The sequence below is a fragment of the Gavialis gangeticus genome, unplaced genomic scaffold, assembly GCF_001723915.1.
Source record: "Gavialis gangeticus isolate Ggan-Ray unplaced genomic scaffold, GavGan_comp1, whole genome shotgun sequence".
Taxonomy (NCBI): domain Eukaryota; kingdom Metazoa; phylum Chordata; order Crocodylia; family Gavialidae; genus Gavialis; species Gavialis gangeticus.
In genome coordinates, this window is record NW_017729025.1 from 84,404,952 (window position 1) to 84,425,664 (window position 20,713).

Below are 20,713 nucleotides of genomic sequence, written 5' to 3' on the forward strand. Positions count from 1 at the left end.
AGTCAGGGCGGCTAGGGTCTGGAACCAACTTCCAAGAGAGGTGGTGCAAGCTCCTACCCTGGGGGTTTTTAAGAGGAGGTTGATGAACACCTTGCTGGGGTCATTTGACCCCAGTACTCTTCCCTGCCATGGCAGGGAGTCGGACTAGATGATCTGCTCAGGTCCCTTCCGACCCTAGAAACTACGAAACTATGATTCTGGTTTAGTGTTGCTCCAGTCTCAGTACTCTCAAGCTTTCATCAGTGTGGAGTATCTAATTACTTCATGAGTCTTCCTTACCTCAGCAAGGAATTGTTGGGTCTCACATGACTGCATAAGCCTCTTCCTCCTCTGTTTAGCCTCATCCTTCAAGTTTTCCACAGAATCCTCAAGTTTCTTCAAACTTTCCATAATTTCATGGGAGGCAAAGTGTCCCCCTCGTATCAACTTATGTCCTGTATTGACTACCACTTTTGTCAGAGCTTCATGGCTGCTAATCTCACTTTCTAAGTTCTGGAAAGAACAAATAAAAGAAACCAAAAATGTAAGAAATAGAGACTTTTCTACTCATATTCTGTACTTCATCACATCAAGGTATTCATACAATCAATATATTTTTCATACTTAAAGATTGGTCAGAGCAAAGTTTGCATGAAGATTGTTTTCCCAAAAGAGAGGAGCATTTGGATTCAGAGTTTTGTTTGGCCCAGTTTTGGAGATTGAATGTAGATTGAGTGTAGCTGCAAAGTTCAGATCCTGATGCAAACCTCCTCAAGCTTGTGAGATAAACAACCCCAGCCACAAATCCCTGCTACCAGTAACAACCACCTAACAACACCTGTTGCCACCCCGAGTATGCTTGAGTATGCTTGATTCATACTTCATTAGTTAAAGTATTTCTAAGAAAGAGCTCCAGTGTTCTATCAACTTTGCTGCCAATCAGAGTTTCTGGCTCTTCAACACCATTTTGGGAAACACAACTCTGTAAAATGGATATTTCCATTTATGGAGCCAAGAGAAAGTGATAATCATATGGGAACAAAACTCCTTAAAGCACAATGCAAACACTGTCTTTGGTTCAAGTGTTTGAAGATGTCTGAGATTTCCCAAATCAATCAAATTCATATCTGAGCACATAGATGTGTATGCCCACGCACACACACACTTTGGTGTTATTCTTTGTCTTAATGGTTTAACTAAGATTGACTTTTTGTTCTATAAGAAGACAGGTACTTTGTCTTCACATTTGTCTGTGAAGAGAGATATACTGCATAGGTAGCAAAAAAAAAAGAGTACTTTACATGCAAAGTGTTTCCCAGTATTTTATAACCTGATGACAGAGGTTGGCTTATTTATTTAACAACAATTGAAACAGGGTAAGAGTTACACTGTACTGTTATATTATGTAGAAGAGACTCCCTCTATTCAGGAGCTGTACTTTTAGCTCAACTGTCAGATTACTTAGCTATGAAGGATGGGAGCCTGATTCTAATCTTACTTTTAACTTCCCCCTATTAATTTCATGAGGCCACTATGTTGCTGAAAAGTGACACCAGGTCTGACACCAGCAGAACAGAATCCAGTGTCCAAGACTGTTAAGACAGTTTGTACCATGTATTAATAAGTTGGCACTATGAAGAACAAATTTACTGTTTAACATTTGGGAACACATTTCTAAAGCTCCTCCACTTGCACTCACAGGAACCGCTAACAACTGCATGCACAAACACTGCATTTGTATATGGCATAGCTGTGCCTACACCTGGTACATGTATGTATAAATACATATTGGTGGATGTGTGTACCCAGTCTTAATGAACAATTTTTTGTGGTAACAAATGGGGAAGTGTATTTTGAAAATTTGTCACATCAAGACAATCAGTAAAACAATCCTTCGATTCTTTTGAGGGGAAACTTAATATCTCATCAAACTGGAGAGTAGTTTTAATCTCAGATAAGAGCCTCCCCTTGTGGCCAACAGGGTGTAAATTGCCGCTAAGAACAAAGACTCAGAACTAGAGATCTGGATTAAAAATGTCGAGTGCCAATCTTGTTGAGTCCCGGGAGTTAACTGGCAAAATGGCAGGATGAGGTGTCTTTTTAGTTTGTAGCTGTAATACACACCATTTCCCTCTGCACTGAAGGGTCACTGCAGTATTGTATAAGATAGGCAAAAAACACACTACATTTTGTTCCACTGCCACAGTTTACTTCTCCTTACCCTAGTAACTTCCCCTAACAACACCAACCCAAAACATTAATTCCTTCAAGGATCATCATAATCATCAGTTCAGAACTGTTTTTTCAGTTTAAATACAAACATAATGGACACAGCTATGTGAGATGTTAACTGCACACTTGACTAATTAGATGCACTGTAAATGTCTTAGCATCTATATCTGCACCCGGATTAGACCGGAGTAAACTAAATTACTCTGCAGCAGGATAGTACTTGTGAATACAAGTACTATCCTGCTGCAGAGTAAGAAACTCTGCAGCACTGCATGTGGAGACGCTACCTGGCTGGCTGGAGCATGAGGGTGCTTCAGTTTGGGGCTGCCTGCTGGCTAGTTCTGCACTGAAGCACCCTTGTGCCCCAGCTAGCCCCTCTGCAGCACGTTGAGCAGGGGGGGCCAGCCTTGGGCTAGCAGGCTGGCCCCCTGCTATGTGGGGTTGCTCCAACCTGGTTCAACATGCTACACATGAATGAACTCTAGAGCAATAAGCTCCAGAGTATATTCATGCACAGTAATAGCACATGTAGACGTGCCCACTGAAGTCCACACTTTCTATCACAGTAGAATGAGCCCCTCTCACTGATTCCCCCTTCTCAAGAAGGCATCCAATTATTTGTTTGTTTAGTTCTCACTATTAGGTTTTGCAAATAATATACTTGTCAGAGCTTAGGAGAGCATAAAATATTCACAATATACTCAGGGCCTTACTCAAGCAGCATACTGGAATGATCTGACTGCTTTGGGTAGGATTTTACCTTTTCTCTACTAAAAAACCACTAGTGGACATGATTTTTACTCCTGTGACATTTAAAAAAAATACAGATTTTTCTTTCTGCAATTACATCACATAGCATCAAACATCACTTATTTTTAAATATATATTTCTACAGGATGAGATCTTCTGCTCCTTAACCTATTTGCCTATTGCACAGATTTAAGCAAAATGTTTAAGCAAGATGTTAGCACTTAGAAACACATTTCCTTCATTTGTGCCCACAGGAATTATGAACAACCGTGTGCACAAACACTGTGTTTGTTAACTGAATAGCCACGTCTACACCTGGTACAACTGCAGAGTCGGACAAGCCCCAAAATGAGCCACCTTTTCAATGAGTCAAACAAGTAGCTGCTGGAATCTTCCAACTGGGAAATTTTCTTTCACCTCATCTGTTGCAAAGGGGAAGAGATGCTTTGTTTGAAAAGTACTGGGGAGGCAGCTGCTGTTTTGATATGAGAGATGACAGCATTCTAGGCTCTCCTCATTTCTAAAGATCCATTTGAATTTTCCTGCATCTCAGTAACTAACTCCAAAGCTATTGCTAGAATGATGCTAGGATAGGCAATAACAATCTGCTAATTCCCTCAGTCAAACAGTGCAGCAGGGGAGGATTTCTCTGGTTCCCCCATTCCAGAGGCATCTAAGTTATGAATATGCCTGAGATGTACTTGCTGAATCTTAAAACACTTTTTATTGGGACATCTGTTGCTCAGAGAAGGCATGCCAGCACCCTGGATGAGCCTCCCGTGGCTCTGTCCCATGACCTGCCCTGGCCCCGGGGCCCCATTTACCCCAACCCCTGCCTCTGCCCCTGCCCCATTCCTTCCCTCACCATGGAAACCTTGATCTGCCCCCCAAGTCCCTTACCTGCAAGATGCTCTGTGTGTGTGTGTGTGTGTGTGTGTGTGTGTGGGCGCGCGCGCGCACATGTGCGCACATATGTGTGTGTGGGCTTCTGTGTGTGTGTCTGCCCCTTACTCCCAAATCACAGCCCCCCAGCCCTGCTGCTGCTCCTCACTCCTGACAGTGCAGGGGGTGCCACAATCATGATCCTGGGCTCCCCTTGCACTGGCAACATGGCATGATTTGGATCTGATCCCCAATTGCACAGTGGTGTCTCCTGCCACACGCACGTAGCTTGCAGGGGGTGCTGGGATCACACATCAGATCCCGTTGCACACTTAAACAAATGTCTGCCTGGGGCCTAAGAGTCACTTTTGGCAGTAATGGTTTCACTGTAACCAGAGTAGAAAAGATCAGTTCCACACTCAGTGGGTGAATCCCACATTCTCACTCTTGATTTCACTCTTGTTTCCACACTGCTTTACCTGGTGCTTTTCCTGTAAACTTTGCACAGCTGTTAGGGATTGGCCACAGTCCTTGGAGGAAGCTATGGGGAGTTTCTCATGAACCCAAGCCAACTCATTGTCAACATCTCGGAAGAATTGGTACTGCAACCTGCTTGCTTCCAAACTCGCACGGCTCTCTTGCAAGGGGTCACTTAGGCTCTTGTACCTGCAGATTTAAAATGGGGCCCAATTACTACAAGAGAGAGAGAAGGTCGGGTAACACAAACATGTGCCTTAGCTATGTCGGAAGAAAAAGAAAGGAAAACAAAAAGGAAGGGAGAAAAAAATAAATGGAGAGGAGGAAACGAGCAGTAAAAGGTAGGAGGGGAGAGAACAGAGGTAAAACAGCAGACACTCGCACACCTGTGCACCACCTGGTCAACCCTCTCTTCTAACTCATCTGCCAGGAAATGTCTCTCTTGCTGGAATTCACGGGCTGTGTCCACTAGCACCTGTAACCGATCCCTATGGGCATTGACACCTTCCTCCAATTCCTCTCGTTTCTTTAAGAGATTGTTCAAGACTACTAGGTCACTACTAGTATATGGAACCTTCAGCTCACTTTCCACATCATCGAGCCATTTCTCCATATCCTCTATGCTGCGTTGGAAATGCAGGCCCTGGGGACAGGGAGAAAGCAAATGTCACCAGGTTTTTTAGAGCAAAAAATCTCAGCCTTCTGCATGAAGGATCACATCACACTTAAAAACCTTCTAGAGCTTAATGAACTCTCTGTTCACCTGTGATGTGCAAATGCTCAGAACTCAGGTAATGTGAGCAAAAGCAGGTTCACAGAATATAAAGAACTAACTGTGCCTGTATGGTACAAATAATCCTAGTTATGGGCAAGTCAGCCTTTTAGAGGGTGCCTTTAAAATCAGTGGTTCTCAACCTTTTTGGACTCAAAGCACTTCTGGATAGATTTGTGGGACACCTGGAAAAGTGCCAGCTCTTTAGTTTTCTCTCTTTTTTTGTCCAGAGAAAAGCAATGGAGCTGTTTTTCTGTTGCAAAGAACTTGGAAAGACCACAACTATGGATTTATATTTGAAATCTCTGGGTTTATCTTGTTTGTAAACCAAACAGTGCTAAAACTGCAGGACATCCCATAGCACCCTTGCAAAGATCTCAAGGCACCTCAGCATGCCATAGCACCCTGGATAAGAATCATTAGTTTAAACAATACATATAGAGACAGAATCAGCCCATGTAGATCTCATCAGTGGGACAGGAGGGAGTCACAGCAATAGAAAACAGCTGCAGGCTTCTCTCCAGCTGGTGCTGATTAAGTGACTGGTGCTGGCAGGACAGTGATTGGTACTTGTAATGATCCAGCATATTTCCCTTCAACTTCCTCCTCTGGAGTCCTGACTGAACAAATGCTCTCTCTTAACAGATACCAAAAGAGAACATAATCATGGCAACAGCCTTGCTTCTCTTTGGGGGTTTCCTCTCTCCATGCAAGATTCAGTACATCTGGCCTGTGCTTGGTACTATTTGGTAGATGGCAATTCCCTTGCTTCATTGATTTTGATATCTTAAAATATCTGTGCAAGTCCAATGGCACACTGACAGGGGAGACATCACAGCAGGGCAGAAATCCCCAGCACCTTTGCTTTACCTTGCAGGCTTCCTGTAGCTTGGTTTTCTTGTTAAGGCAGTTTGCCAACAGCTCATCCCAGAGCTCTTCCATTTCTTGAAGCCTGGCCTGGATGGCCTCAGGAGCATAATGTCCCTCTCGGAGCATCTTGTCACCCTCCTGCAGCAAAAAGGGTGGAAGCAGCTCGCTTAGCCTGCTGCACCAGCTCTAATCAAGAGAGCCTCACAATCCCCTTCAGAGACTGCTAAAATTACAGCAGACTTTTCCTAATTCACATAGAAGCCCTCATCTGTTTAATTATTTTGTGATTCAGACATTCGATCTGAGGGAATCCGTCACACCAGTTCCCCACACCCTACACTGGCCGTGCTTCGCTTACAGCCTTGATGCTGTCTAGGCGATTCCTGTTGGCTATGATTTCTGCGTGGAAAGTCTGGTGTTTCTGCAGCTTGGCCTGCATGTTGCTTGGGTCTGTCCAGCTCTCATCCTGGGCAATACTGTTCTTTTCAGCTATCCAAGTTGCCACCTGTAGCAGACAGAAGGAATAGACAGAAACAAGAACTTTAGAAGCTACTACCATCTCTTCTTTCAGATACTCCTTAAATGTCTAAAATTTGGACTAGTTTGTAATACAGATAAAAGCAAATTAATTTTCCTTTCTGAATCACTGTTCCCCAACTCCTTCAGAAAGAGGATGTCATCTGCATATGTGTAGCCACTGCTAGTTCATATGGAAAGGGTGCTTGTTTCCGTAGTTCTAACCCTGTCTCCTACATCTCCCAGAGAAAGGATTATTCTGTCCCTTTCCAGTATTTCTCATATGGTGGGATGTTCCTCCTTTAATTTTTACATTTCCTTTTGTACCACACTGTTTTTGTGTGATCAAAATATGTTTAGGAATCAGATCTCATTTTAAGTGCCTGAGTATGTATGGCTCAAAGGCTGAACAAAGACCTTTCTTTCTTACTTCCATCTTTTCCAGTCTTCTCTCATACAACCACCTGAGCATCAGTTCCTGTGGTTTTTTCCTTCAGAGGTTCACGGCAAAGCAGCACAACTGAGGTGTTAAACACTCTAGGAAAGTAACGCGTATCTGAAATGTACCTCATAGGAATTCTTCAGAAGCTTTTGCAGAAGCCTTGAATCTTCCAGCACATGTCTGCGAGCCAGAGCATTCTCTAGAAGTTTGTCTTTCCTGGGATAAGGAGAGAGCCATGAGGACAAAGCCACAGCAAGGAAAACTAATTGGCAGAAGAGATTAACATTTTCACCACTCCTCTAAAACTCACGTTTGCATTCTAACCTTCATTTTTAGGGGAAACTTGTCCATATCATTGAACTATCCTGTAAGTTAACCTGTCCGGCAGAACTGATGACCAGAGCTGGACTAGCAATTGTTTTGTAGGTAAGGAGTATTACAGAGATGCATACTGAAAACTTTCACAGCCCACCACACACTGTACCTACGTGTGGCCAACATAATCAGTGCCCTTCAGGGGATGGCTGCACAGACAAAGTCATTTTCACCTTGAACGCCTATGTCTATGCCACCTACAGGCCTGCAATAGTTTTTGTTCTTGCAGTCGTGCTTGGCCTTGGAAATTTATCATATGAATATTACCCTTCCTTAAAATCAGGTCTCCCTTTTCTGAAGAATACAGGAAACTCCCTGGAAGTAGTAACAGAGAACCTGGGCACTGCATTAAGGCAATTCAAACTTGGTAACACGATTACTCTGATATATTTATACAACCCCCTTCTTCCTAAAGGAGCTTGAAGGACTTTACAAACTACGCGCATAACATTTCAGCCACCATGGTACTGAATTCAGCTAATGTGAGTGAGAATATCTGTTCAGCAGTGCATAGGAACAATAGGCAACAACATTTTGGGACGAAAAGGGAAGCATATTTTATCTAAGTGAAATTAAAGGGAGAAATTTAAATTCTTAAATCAAAACTTAAATACCAAACTTGGAATTTCACCATGACTTTTGAGCCAGCTACTCTATAGCTGTGAAAAATACCAGAGGATGTTTAGTAACTCCTAATCATAACAAACCTCTTTGTCCCAATTATCAAGTAAGGACATGGATTTAGTGCAGAGTCCCAATGAAATGTGTCCAGAATTACCAACCATGTTTCCTGATTTACCTACAAGTCCCTTGAAGGACTGCTATAGAATTACTGGTCTGGCTCAAGCCTCTTTAGCTTGTAAAAACTCGCAGGAATGCAAAATAAAGTGCAAATCAGTGTTGATGATTCTTTTAAAATATTTACATGACAACAGTAAAGGAAGAAGAGTCATTATTTAGACAGGGTTGGGAAAGGAATGATTTTTACCTTCTCAAAACAGCCTGGCACTTGTTAGTGATGTTTTCTGAGTCATAATGCTTGTTGTGTGTCAGCTGTTGTGCAAAGGAGGCCATCTCATTGATCTTCTCCATCTGTGCTTCTAGAGCCTTTTCAAACTGCACATGTTTCCGCTGTAGGCTTTCGACACTGGACACGGAATCCTGGATGGGATTCAGAACAAGGAAGCTGCTCACTGTGGGAATGAAACTGCCATTACCCAACCTTCGCACACTGTCAAGGAAATGGATTGGCCTCTGTACCCATAGTGCTGGAGCATCAGTTCAGTCTGGCAGCTCCAGTACTGAGCAAACTGCAAGATGCTCATTTGCTTCTGCTGGATGCTCAGATACTTCTGCTGAGTGAACAGTGCTCAGTACAAAGAGCTAGCTGAGTTTTGGAGATACTGAGCCCTCTCTTTTCCCCAACAGGAAGCCATAGGAATGAAACCTCACAGTTTGAGTGGATTCAAGATCTATTTAATCATAAGCCAATCATACTAGAGGTGTTGTTCTGAAAGCAAATAAATAGGGGACACCAAGCTGTGACCACAGTTAACGAACAAATATGTCAGAACTTTAAATCAAAGCATTTTATAAGGAATCCAAATGGAGCACAGAACTAGACATCCTTTGAAGTTTATGGATTCCAACTTCACGACCTGCACTTCTCTCTTCTGCAGTTCTCTGTACTTCCTGGTTTTAGAGCTGTCAAAATAGTGCTGCTTAATAAGACCTGTTCTTCCAGTATTTCCAATGTGGATGCCACTAGAAACTACCATAAATCTCTTGAGAAAACTTATCGTCATGAAATTTCTAACCCTATAGACAAATAAACTTGCATTAGAGATGTATCTAAGTATTGAAATGTGGATATGAACCTCTGGAGTCTTCTCCATTACTAGTAAAATATTACCGGAAGACAGAAGGGACTCAACTACATTCCTGAAAATGTACGGCTTCCCCATTAGTCCCTGCAATATTTAAACAGGTGGTACTCTGCTTGTGTATTCCTATCTTGAGGGCCACAGAGGAACAGACACCAACCATCAATATTAGGCATATTCCATGTCATTACCCATATCCTGCAGTGACTATAGCTCAGCTGACTTTAAGTTAGCCAGTTCCAGTATTGATAGCCATTGTAGCATGGAGCCCACCGTGGCAGAGGCACTTCCAGCAAGGTTTGCATCTTGGGCAAAATCCTGCTAGGGAGTGGGGGCCTGGGAGTGCTGCTGAGTGCTGGAGGGGTGGGGCATTGTCAAGCCTGATGGGAGTAGAGGGGATACACATGCATGCATGCACGCACGCACACATGCACACCTGTCTTAGGGACTCAATCTCCAGGCTGCTTCTGTCAGCGGTCTGCCCACCTTAACTATTACTGCTGCAGCAGCCTATTGTACTCAGCTGCTGCTATTATTGCATTTAGGGGCCCTCTCTAAGTTGGAGGAAGAAGAACTACAGGTAGTTTTTTGGAAAGCTTCACAGGGTGTCAGAGTCTTTTACACCTTCTTCTTCTGCCTTTCCCCACTCCAATGGAAACAGAATTACCCTTTTCACCTACCCCTAAATCATCATTAGCCAGGAAGGCTTCTTTACTGCTGAGCCAACTCTCGTTCTGCTCCACATAGCCATAGAATTTCTGGAAGGGAAGAAAAAAAATCAGTCATGACTGTTGTTTTTGAGTCTGTAAAACCGAGAGCATACTGATGTGCAAAAACTGAACCAAGAAATACTTAACAACTAAAAGGGCTAAATTGGCCAAAGTGACTTTAAACACTCAGGGTATTTGTACATGACACGGGGGTTTAATTCTCCCTAAATTGAGGAGGTGATTTTTTAAAAACACCACTTTAATTTAGGGCAAAATAAACCCCTGTGTCAAGTACACCTGTGTTGGACCCTGATCCTTACTACCATCTCCAGCAGTGGGGAGGGGAGAGCAAACTCCTGGCAGGCAGAGTGGTCTCTAAGCTGGGGGGGAGAAAGGCTGGTGCTTCCCTCTGTGGCACTGGTGGCCCCCAACCAGGTGGCACCTGCCCACAGGCACCCAGCTTGGGCAATCCTGGGGGGGCACCACAGCTGCAGAGGGAAGCACAGGGCACCCGCACAGCTCAGGCAGGCTCTGGTGGTGAGGGGGTGGGAAGGGGGGAGATCAGGCTTGCCGCTTTTTTTTTTTTTTCCTTCTGTGGAGCCTGCCTCCCTGGGCTGTTGCTGGGCTGCCTGCAGTCTGCCTGCACAGGCCCCGAGTCGCACAGAGACTGGTGCTTCCCTCCTTGGAGGTGTTTTACTTTGCAGCACCCCAGACTCATTTAAGGTGCATTACACCATCAAATGTGCTACAGTGGTTGGAATTAATGTGCAATACTCTGCCGAATGTCCAAACAGCAATGACATTAAAGCGGTGCAAAAGGCATTTAACTTACTTTAAACCTACTTAAAAGTGTCATCTACAAACGGCCTAAAAGCACAGTATGGTATACTACAGTATGTATTTAGCTCTTATTACTGGAACTTCCTCATTGGCCAATATAACTAACGTTTTCATTTCTTGGACACAGGAGACTGGATTTTTTTAAGTGTAACAAAAATATTGTCAGCATACATGTTAATGGTTTGGGTTGGGTTCTTATATTTTAATTCACTAATGAGGAATACTACACTGCTCTGTGAGCAGTGATTTTCAGTAAGGTACTATTCCACTTAAGAAAAGGGGTTATAATTTGGCTCTGAATAATTCGAACATGATATATGAACTAGCATGAAAACAGCACCTTGCATATATCATATTTTTCGTGCATTTGAATTGGAACCCAACAAGCTTGAGTCTCGCTGTTCCTCTGCTCTCAGCAAATGCTTGTGAAACCCACTGGCATTCCTCTCCCCCTCCCCTTCCATCTCATGCTGGTTCATAGAAAGAACGCCAACCTACTACTATCAATTACTGTTAGCTCACGTGGCAGAGTCATGCATGGTGGATCTAAACCTTCAAACCTAGCCAATGAACCATGTGTCACTGCAATGTCCAATGATGGACTTTGGTTTTTTTTATAGCTTGCTTTTTTTAAAAACGTTGGAATGTAAACAAATTTAAACAAATAATTATGTTAAAAGAATTTACCTGAGGTTGCAAAGTCAAGTACTCAAATGGAAATGCTACAAATAGAATTGTTTGAGCAGCTTAATTTGGCCTCCTTTTTTGTGGGCGTTATGAGAGAGTCCTTAATTACATGATTGTGCACTATTCATAGTTGCCTGCTGCACTCTCACATGAACTGTGTCCCTGCCTCTGTCACAAAGTTTGTGTGTGATGATAGGGTGATCAAGCTTTTCAAAGGGGGTTGCTAATTACATATGCATTATTTCCTGGGTGCCTGATATGTAGGGATGTGAGAAATTTCGCTGGCTGTTTTGTTTCAAGGCTGTTTTGACTCGTGTTGAGCTCAAAACAGTGAAATTGAAATGAAATAAAGGGCTTCAAAAAAGCCTTGAAACAAAACAAGGCCAGTCAAAACATTTTGAAACTTTCCAAACGTTTTGAGTTTCGAAGCAGCCCGGTGGTGGGAGGCAGGGGAGAGCCCAGGGTGTGCTCCAAGTGGCTCCACAGCCCCATGTGACCCAGCCTGGTGGGGAGCGCAGCCCAGCTCTCCCAGCCTCCTGCCGCCAGGTTGTGCTCTGTGGAGCTGAGAGTGCTGATGGGAGTGCAGCACCAGCTCTGCCCACCTCCTGATGCGGGGCTGCACTCTGATCGGCTCCACCAGCCCCATGGAGCCCAGCCCGGTGGTGGGAGGTGGGCAGAGCCAGCGCTGCGCTCCACCTCCCATCACCAGGATGACTTCCATGAGGCTGTGAGCTGCTGGGCACTGAGCCTGGTGGAGGGAGGTGGAGCTCAGCCCCAGATGCAGCTCAGCGCCAAGTGGCTTGCTGCCCAGTGGAGGGAGGTGGCACGTAGTGCCAGGGCTGCATTCCACGTCTCTGCACTGGGATCAGCGCCCAGTGGTTTGCTGCCCAGTGGAGGGAGGTGGTGTGCAGTGCCAGTGCTGTGTTGGTGCTGTGCTCCACCTCCCTCCACTGGGCTCAGCACCCAGCGGCTCCCAGCCCCATGGAACTCAGCCCAGTGGGGGGAAGTGGAGCACAACGCCGGGACTGCTCTCCGCCTCCCTCTACCAGGCTCAGCGCCCAGTGCCGGTCCCAGGTGGCAGCAGCCTTCTGCTTGCACTCCCAGGAGGACTCTGCTGGACTCCTCTGGGGGTACGGGCTCCCAATCTGCCTGAGATCACAGGGTCCTCCTTCAGTTTCGTGCTTCTTCATTATAGCCTATGGGCGAAACTCGAAACAGCATTGAAACAGCAAAACAGTTTCGCTGTTTTGACTAAGTGAACAATGCTTTCAAAATGAAACTAAACTTGAAACAAAACACTGTTCTGTTGCAACTTCAAAACAGAACTCGAAGTGAAACGGTGCTGTTTCGCACAGCCCTACTGATATGAGATTCTGGGGTCTGGTTTGCAGTAGTGCTGAGCAGACACAGCTGTAATTAGAAATCAATGGAAGTTGTGCTTGAGTATATAAAATGCTTAAAGCTAAGGACCTTGAAAAATCAGGTGCTTCCTGTCTCAAATTGGGCACCCAAACTCATTGAAAATATCTGACCATAAGCTCTGTGCCCCAGTCTCCATCCATATTCTAGTAATCTTAAAATGATTTCATCAAAAAATTGTGAAGTGCTTAGGTCTGGTAGTGAGCACCATAAATAACATCCACATTCTTCACAGTTCCTAAACTTTTGCAAATATGAAGGTTTATGAACCAGTTAGAGATATATACAAACACAGTGAACAGCTTATTTCAAAGGGCACCACTTCTCTGATCAGCAGCATGGGAACACTGATGAGCTCCCGCTGGTCAGAGAATTAGCATCTTTTGCATTAAAAATGACAACAAGTAGTTCTTGCTGTAATTCAGCAACCCCTCCAAATGGAGGAGGTTATGACCCCCTGGGTTCTACTGTACTTCTGTCTTCAGAGTAGAATCTGAATACTGTCCAGTAAATAAAGCCTAGAATTATGCATCGAACAATCAGAAGTAAAGGCTAGTAAAGCGAGCAAAATGTTGGCTTGCATCCACAGATGCTTCCCAAGCAAATTCCAGGACGTCATTCTCTTGTTGTACTCTGCCTTGGTGAGGCTGCAGCTGGAGTACTGCATCCAGTTTTGGGCTCCACAATTCAGAAAGGATGTGGAGAAGCTCGAGAGAGTCCAGAGAAGAGCCACGCGCATGATTAAGGTCAGGAAAACAGACCTTATGACGACAAGCTGAGAGCTATGGGGCTCTTTAGCTTGGAAAAGCGCAGGCTCAGGGGCGATCTGATGGCCAACTATAAGTTTGTAAAGGGGGTCCACCAGGATCTGAGGAACGTTTGTTCACCAGAGCGCCCCAAGGGACAACAAGGTCTAACAGTTATAAACTCTTGCAAGACCATTTCAGGCTGGACATAAGGAAGAATTTCTTTACTGTCCGAGCCCCCAAGGTCTGGAACAGCCTGCCATTGGATGTGGTTCGAGCACCTACTTTGAATGCCTTCAGGAGAAAATTGGATGCTTATCTTGCTGGGATCCTATGACCCCTGCTGACTTCCTGCCCTTTGGGTCGGGGGCTGGACTCGATGATCTTCCGAGGTTTCTTCCAGCCCTAATGTCTATGAAATCTATGAAATATAGAATTAGTTACTCAGTAACTGAGCACTGTTTATCCCAGGGATTCTCAACCAGGATGCTACAGTACCCTGGGTGGTGCCCTGAAATCCTTTTAAGGTGCAATGGGGTGTTGTGCAATTGGGTGCTATTTAGCATGCAAACACCTACATGTGATTCACAAGATAAACCCAGATTCACATATAGGAATCCATAACGTCAAAAACATGTTGACCTCTTGTAATTTCTCTGAGGTCTTTCCAACAGAATTGCTCTTTTATTTTTTGGTAGTTGAAAAATGAATGCAAGCTCAGAGTAGGCATTTTCAAAGGGATGCCTTGAGTCTAAAAAGACTGCACACCACAGTGCAGGGAGTGAGGTTAGAGGCTTGTGAAAAAACCACAAGATGTGATCACGTAATCACAGACTGTACCATAATATATATGTACAAGGGGACTGAATTATGGCTGCTTAGAGTTTTCTAACTGTTGAGTGCTTGACTCTGGCTGCAAAGACGCATTCAAATTATCTGGGAGAATTCTCCTATGTTTGTTCTCCTGGTAGAAAAACTCACCCAGAGCTGTATGTGAGACATTCAAGTGCTGAGGCCCTGAAGAGTGGAGAGCTTGCAGTGCTGACACTGTGCGGTCAGGAAGGGGAGGCGGAAGGGAGATGGGAGGGGGAGGGGGTGGGACACCTTATTATCTTCTTTTTATGTTGTATTGTGTATGTAACATATGCACGCTCACCCAAATGGATCCTCACTGCATGCAAACAATTCCAAATGTCCAAGGTTTTTAAATCCCTGTTTATATTGAGGTATGTTTGCTGGAGCTCTGTTTTTCTACTGAGCAACTCCTCTACACTTACCTGCAACTCCTGGGCCTGGAATAATTTTACATATCGGTCCTGCCATGCCTGGATCAGTTCAGACCAGACCTGCTCCAACTTGGAAAGGGATTGCTGGAGCTCAAGGGCTGCATAATGACCAGAATTGGCAAGCTGCTGACCACAGTTGCTGAGTGAATTGAATCTTTCCACTCGTGCTTCAATCTCCTCCTAAAATACAGGGGAAAGATTGATGTCAAAGTTTTATGGAAAGTCAGCTATTCAGTACAGAGGTCTTTAGGGGAAAGAAAATGGACCATAACTTTCCAGCACTAACATTTGTATGGAAAATCATTCATCTTTGTGCTATGCCACTGAAACAGCAGAGGAATAGTCTAACAGCAAGTAAGTATGGACAAAAAACTTTCCCCCATTATTCATGAGAAGATGGTCCCCTCCAAGAAACAGACTGGAAAGTTCTTAGAATTAAATAAGTATGGGTTTGTAATTATAACATTGTCTTTCTCCATACAGAAAATAATCCTTCAATGGCAAACAATGCCTGGATTTTGCTTTTGCATTTGTCCACAATGAATCAATGTGAGGTTATTGTATCATAAAGACAGTAGTACTTTTTTCTTGGTATAAAATTAATTATCTTTAACTTCATCTAAAGTGGGAGAGAGAGAGAGAGAGAGCATGAGTGAGAGTGCAATGTCTGTATAATGAATCCGTAAGGGAGAAATTAAGTGTGAGAGCTACTATATAAATGACTGGAAAATTTAAAAAGACTTGTGGAGTGAAATAGTAGCGTACACTATAACTTTAGGGACATACACATAAAAAGCACCTCAGGGTTGATGGAATATTAAACTTCTGAAATTGCCATTGCTGGTTCTTAGGGTATATCTACCCTGAAAAATGTGGGTTAGCTAACTTTGTTTAAAACAGGAATGAAGATGGGGAAACTCTGGCTGTAACTATTAGCATTATATTAGTATCATGACTTGGATCTCATACTCCTCTAATAGTCTTTAACTTGGGTTACTAACCTGATTAAAAAAACAAAGTTTTGCTTTGTCTTTACTGTTATTTTAACTTGGCCATCCTGAGTTAAGCACATACTTTATTTTTCAGCAAGGACCTACCCTGAGATCCAACAGTTTCTTCATTATTAGCTGTGGAAGAAGGAGTCCTCAAGGCCAGGGGCCTGCCCATACAGCCCAGCATGTGGGAATCAGGGAGCTCCTGCCTTAAGTGTCTTTCCTCCACCTAAGCCCAGGGGAATTCTTCCCCTCCTGAACCCCACAGCTACTTGCCTGAGCTGTCACGAGCCTCAGAGACAGCCTGGGGCAGCCTCCAGGGAGCAGAGGGAACTTCTTCTGCTCCTCTGCTGTTGGTTTTGCTGTGAGTCTCATGCAAAAGCAGTTGCGGAGGAGCTGGAAAATGTGTCTCTGCTTCCTGAGGCTGCCCTGGGCTGTCTCTGAGACTTGGGGCAGCTCAGGCAAGTAGCTGTGGGGTTCAGGAGGGGAAGAATTCCCCTCAGCTCCCTGGGGCTCCCATGACGGGGTGGAGGGAAGCACCTGGGTCAGTGCAGGCCTCCCCCTGCCTTTCCCAGCTGAAAACTGAATGTCAGTTCAGTTGGTTATCAGTTCAACCTATGCACCTTTGAGGAAGCTGCCTATATTGAATCGATTTTGCCTTGGGCTTTTTGACTGTCTGTCCTTAGCCTTGGTGTCCAATATGAAAAAAGTGGTGCTATTAGTCTGCTTCCTATGACACATCACAAAACAATAGCTGGCATTAAGGGCTTGTCAACACTTCAGTACCAATGTCAAGAGCACCAGTTTGTATTTATTTAGCAAATGCAAATGTGCAAAGACAAGCACCAGTGAGTAGCATGCACTGTCCACTTGCTCCCACTCCATGTATATGAAATCCCAGAAATGAGCCAATGCAGTCACTATAGGGTATTGATTCTCAGCCAGGGTACCATGGCATCCTGGAGTGCCTTGAGATCTTTTCAGGGGTGCCATGGTATGACACACAATGTTACCACAGTTAGGTATACAAACACGATTCACAAAATAAACCCAGAAATTTCAAATAGGAAACCATAGTGTTAAACACATTCTGATCTGCTGTGCTCTTTCTTCTGTTGCAAAGAACTGAGAATTACTCTATTAGTTTTGTGTAGTCAAAAAAATGAGTGAGAGTTAAGAGCTGGCATTTTCCAAGGGATGCCTCAAGTGTAAAAAGGTTGAGAACCTCTACCATAGAGCAACCCTGAGGTGATACTGAGCCACCTTTTATGGTTGGTAAGTTCAGGTCAGAGTTGTTATGCACTAATAGGATTCACAGAATAAATGTGAAGTGCTATGTGGCCCATATGGTACCAGTTCTGTGGAAACATAGCTTTTCTCTCCAGTGAGTGCATCTACGTGTTACCCTATGGCAATGTTGCTATGGTGTGGTGCTTTAGTACTTCCTGTTGGAAGTACTAAAGCATGGTGCAGTAACTGCCTGTACTGTGGTGTATGGGCAGCACATGCTTAGATTTCCCCAGTACATCACTGTAGTGGCATGCTATAGGCAGGGAGTATGCCACTACGATGACGTAGCTAGTGATCATGTGTAGACTTGCGTGATCGCTACACCACCATAGCGTGCCATACAGCGACATAGCACATCGCTATGTTGCCAAAGGGTGACGTGTAGACGTGTTCAGTGATGACACTCCATCACCTTTCAGCATATTATTGAAAAGAGAATATGATTAGTTGTGGGGAGCAGGTATACTATGGCCATAGTGCATCTTGCAGCAACTAGTTCTAGTCATGAAAATTGTATGCCATGGGACGGTTCTCTAGAAAATCTAGTTGTAAGCAATAATGATACTTGCCTTTCTCTCATGATGCTCCTCAATCATGCTTTCTGCTTCACTTGGACTTTTGGGAAGCCCCCCTGCCTCCATTAAGCCTTTGGTTTTTTTAAACCAATCTAGCAGCTCTTTTAGCTCATGATTAAATTTCTGAAACTGGTACGAGGCTCCCAACTTTTCCTTCCTACCACAGAAAATATAATTACGCATTAGCAAACACAGTTTCAATTTACCTCCTTTCCCTGCATACCCACTGCTCCATTTTCTATAAGAACTCATACAAGAAGACGCTGAAGCTGGCGTAATGGGCAAGCTCCAAGATAGCTAGCATCCTGGTGCAATTCCTTACAGCTTTTGGTGTTAGGTTGGGATCGCAGTAGTTATGAACCTGCTTAAGAATCAGTATGCTTATGTTATCCTCTGCAATAATTCTTTCAGACAGCTTGTAACTGGGGCAACTGTAAAGTCTTTCTGACCATTCTCTTATGGGATGACTTCTGCTCAGAGAGAACTGGCATTTTAGGATTTGGCCTTGGAAAGAAATCTTTCCACCTTATCCAAATATAACTCCTGCCCTCAGTTCACAATAGGGCTGATCTGAGATTTGGGGACGTTATATTGTGAGATTATACTGGGGGATAAACTACAAATTTATTAGACTCATTTTAAATAAAGTGTGAGGTTTGCCAAGCTGTATTTCTATTCACTTTAGCTTGTTCTGCTATGTAAAAAAAGCCTGGCTGTCTACACAAGTTTTTATACTGAGTCTCCAGAGTACCTTGCCAGACCCATGCCCACTGACTTCCAGACCCCTAGAAGCACCTTTCTTTCTGCTTGGAGTATTTAGATAGTAGTCTGATAGACATCTTTACCTTTGTTTTGCCTGTCCTTGGAGTCGTAGCCAGCTGTCTTTCATCTCCCTTTGCTTTAAGGTCAGTTTGTCATTTATGGAAGGATTCCTCTTGCAAAGTCGGAAAGATTCTAACTGCAGTGGCTAAACAGAGATGTTTAATGAACTAATTAGGGGGCCTTAGATCAATTAATGCAGAGGTGGCCACCCTGTAGCATGGGTACCACAAGTGGCAAGGGCAGCCTCTGTGTGGCACATGGTAGATAGGGGAGGGAGCAGGGAGCACAGCAAAAGATAGGGCAGGGGGCACAGGGCAGAAAGCGGAGCAGTAGATCGGACAAGGGGCACAGGGCTGGCAGTGGAAAACAAAGCACCAGACTGGGCAGAGGAAGAGGATCAGAATGGCAAGTGGAGAAGGTATGGGGCTAATAAGTGGCATGCTTGCCAAAAATGTTGACCCCCACTGAATTAATGTAAGAGCCCTTCTTTTATTAGGTTTATTAGCTAAAAATCCAGCCTCTCACCTCCATTTTGGACTGAATGACACTGATTTCTCTCTCCATTTCCTCATGTCTTCGGATGAGATTTGCCACGCTCTCTACATCTTTTCCATAATCCAATGCTTGTATCAGAGCACTCTGGAGGAGGAGAGGGGAAGTGAGAAAGAGAAAGAAAAGCAATAGGACTATTTATATCTTAGGTCCTTTAAACGTTCCCTCTCTCCTCTCTTAACAGCTTCCTTTTGTCATTTCAACAGTACCAATAGATCTCTGGGTCACTGGTGGAGGTGGAACAAGAGTTCATAACCCCTTGACTAGTCCCAACCCTGTTCTCCCAGTATGTCCCTGAATATTTGTGTATACAGCATAAATGTGGGCTACACTTTCCATATTACTCCATCATTCTTGTATTTTTTTCCATAAGCTAAAAATAGCTAAAATAAGCCAAACAGTCGCATGCAATTTCTTAAGCATAAAATAACAATGAAAGTGCAGTTTAAGAAAATTTGAAGAGAACTTTTCTGGGAGAGGGGGTCTCCAAAATTTTGCCAGACATAACATTCTGGAGAATTAAGATGCGTATCAGTAAAATTCTCATTGGAGAATTTCATATTTCCCCCCCCAAGTTCAACTGACTCTATGATAGGTCTGCCTGTTTATTCATATGTTCACATGAATAATATAAAGACACGTGTATGAAATAACAGTTACTTTTTATGCAACATTTTTCTTGCACTGTTCTCAAAGCAATAAGAATAAAAAGGCATTGTTATATGCATTTTTCAGATGATAACAGTAAGATAAAGTGAACTGCCCAATGGGCCAATGGTTAAACAGGAATAGAACTCTATTCTTAGACAGGTGTCTTATGAACTACACCTTTTTAACGTAGTCAACCAGCCCTTTAGGTACAGACAATCAAAAAATGGAATCAATCTAAGTTACATGGTTTTCTGTAAGTGACCTAGTTTAGATCAGTAGTAAACAGAAAACACATTCACCCTGTGGTGGGAAGGGCAAATCTTAGGCTGGGTTCTGCCATTTTTAAACCAGTTTGCATGTACCAAACTTCTGTTCTGTTACAGGTATAGACCAATTTCAGATCATTTATACTGGTAAAAATGTAATGTCTGTACCTTGCTTTAATATTTAGGCACCAAGGGCATCTTTATACATGCTCTGGGGGTGGGTGGGCGGGGGGCGCTTTAATTAAAGCCGTTTTAATTAAAGTGAACGCGTGTCTCATGTATTCAGTGCCCCACAAAATGGCAGCATGGGAACTTTAACTAAAGCTTGTTCAATGAGCTTTAGTTAAAGCACCCCTGCTGCCATTTTGAATTGTCGGGACACAGAATACATGAGGTGTAGAGGCTGCTGAAGCATACTAATTACCACACTCCAACAGACTTGATTAACAAGAAGTCCCTTTTTAAAAACAGAGGGGGCAAAAAGAAGGTACTGGGTAACGTGGGGCCCCTGCAAGTCACGCTAGGAAATTTGGTCGTCACACCAGACGACAAAGCTAACCTATTTAATGACTTCTTTGCCTCCATTTTCCTGAGCAGGGACCCAGATCAGCCCCCCGACTGGGCTCCTCTCAGGCCCCAGGGGAGGCTCACCTAGGCCAAGGGTCAGTGAGGATCTAGTTGGGGAACTTCTGGAGGGAC

The 20,713-nt window shown here is 43.9% G+C and overlaps 1 protein-coding gene across 1 annotated transcript in view; it reads right to left on the minus strand.

Moving 5' to 3' along the window:
• SPTBN5 (spectrin beta, non-erythrocytic 5) overlaps nt 1-20,713 on the minus strand; it is a 174,998-nt gene that overhangs the window by 38,699 nt on the left and 115,586 nt on the right. The window contains exons 41-52 of the mRNA XM_019519061.1: nt 19,071-19,184; nt 18,569-18,690; nt 17,718-17,880; nt 14,858-15,046; nt 9,859-9,936; nt 8,284-8,456; nt 7,046-7,136; nt 6,321-6,467; nt 5,963-6,100; nt 4,707-4,963; nt 4,323-4,509; nt 280-492 (exon numbers count right to left, since the gene is read on the minus strand). Coding sequence (XP_019374606.1) covers nt 280-492; nt 4,323-4,509; nt 4,707-4,963; nt 5,963-6,100; nt 6,321-6,467; nt 7,046-7,136; nt 8,284-8,456; nt 9,859-9,936; nt 14,858-15,046; nt 17,718-17,880; nt 18,569-18,690; nt 19,071-19,184 — 1,872 coding nt within the window. The remainder of the gene's footprint in view (nt 1-279; nt 493-4,322; nt 4,510-4,706; nt 4,964-5,962; nt 6,101-6,320; nt 6,468-7,045; nt 7,137-8,283; nt 8,457-9,858; nt 9,937-14,857; nt 15,047-17,717; nt 17,881-18,568; nt 18,691-19,070; nt 19,185-20,713) is intronic.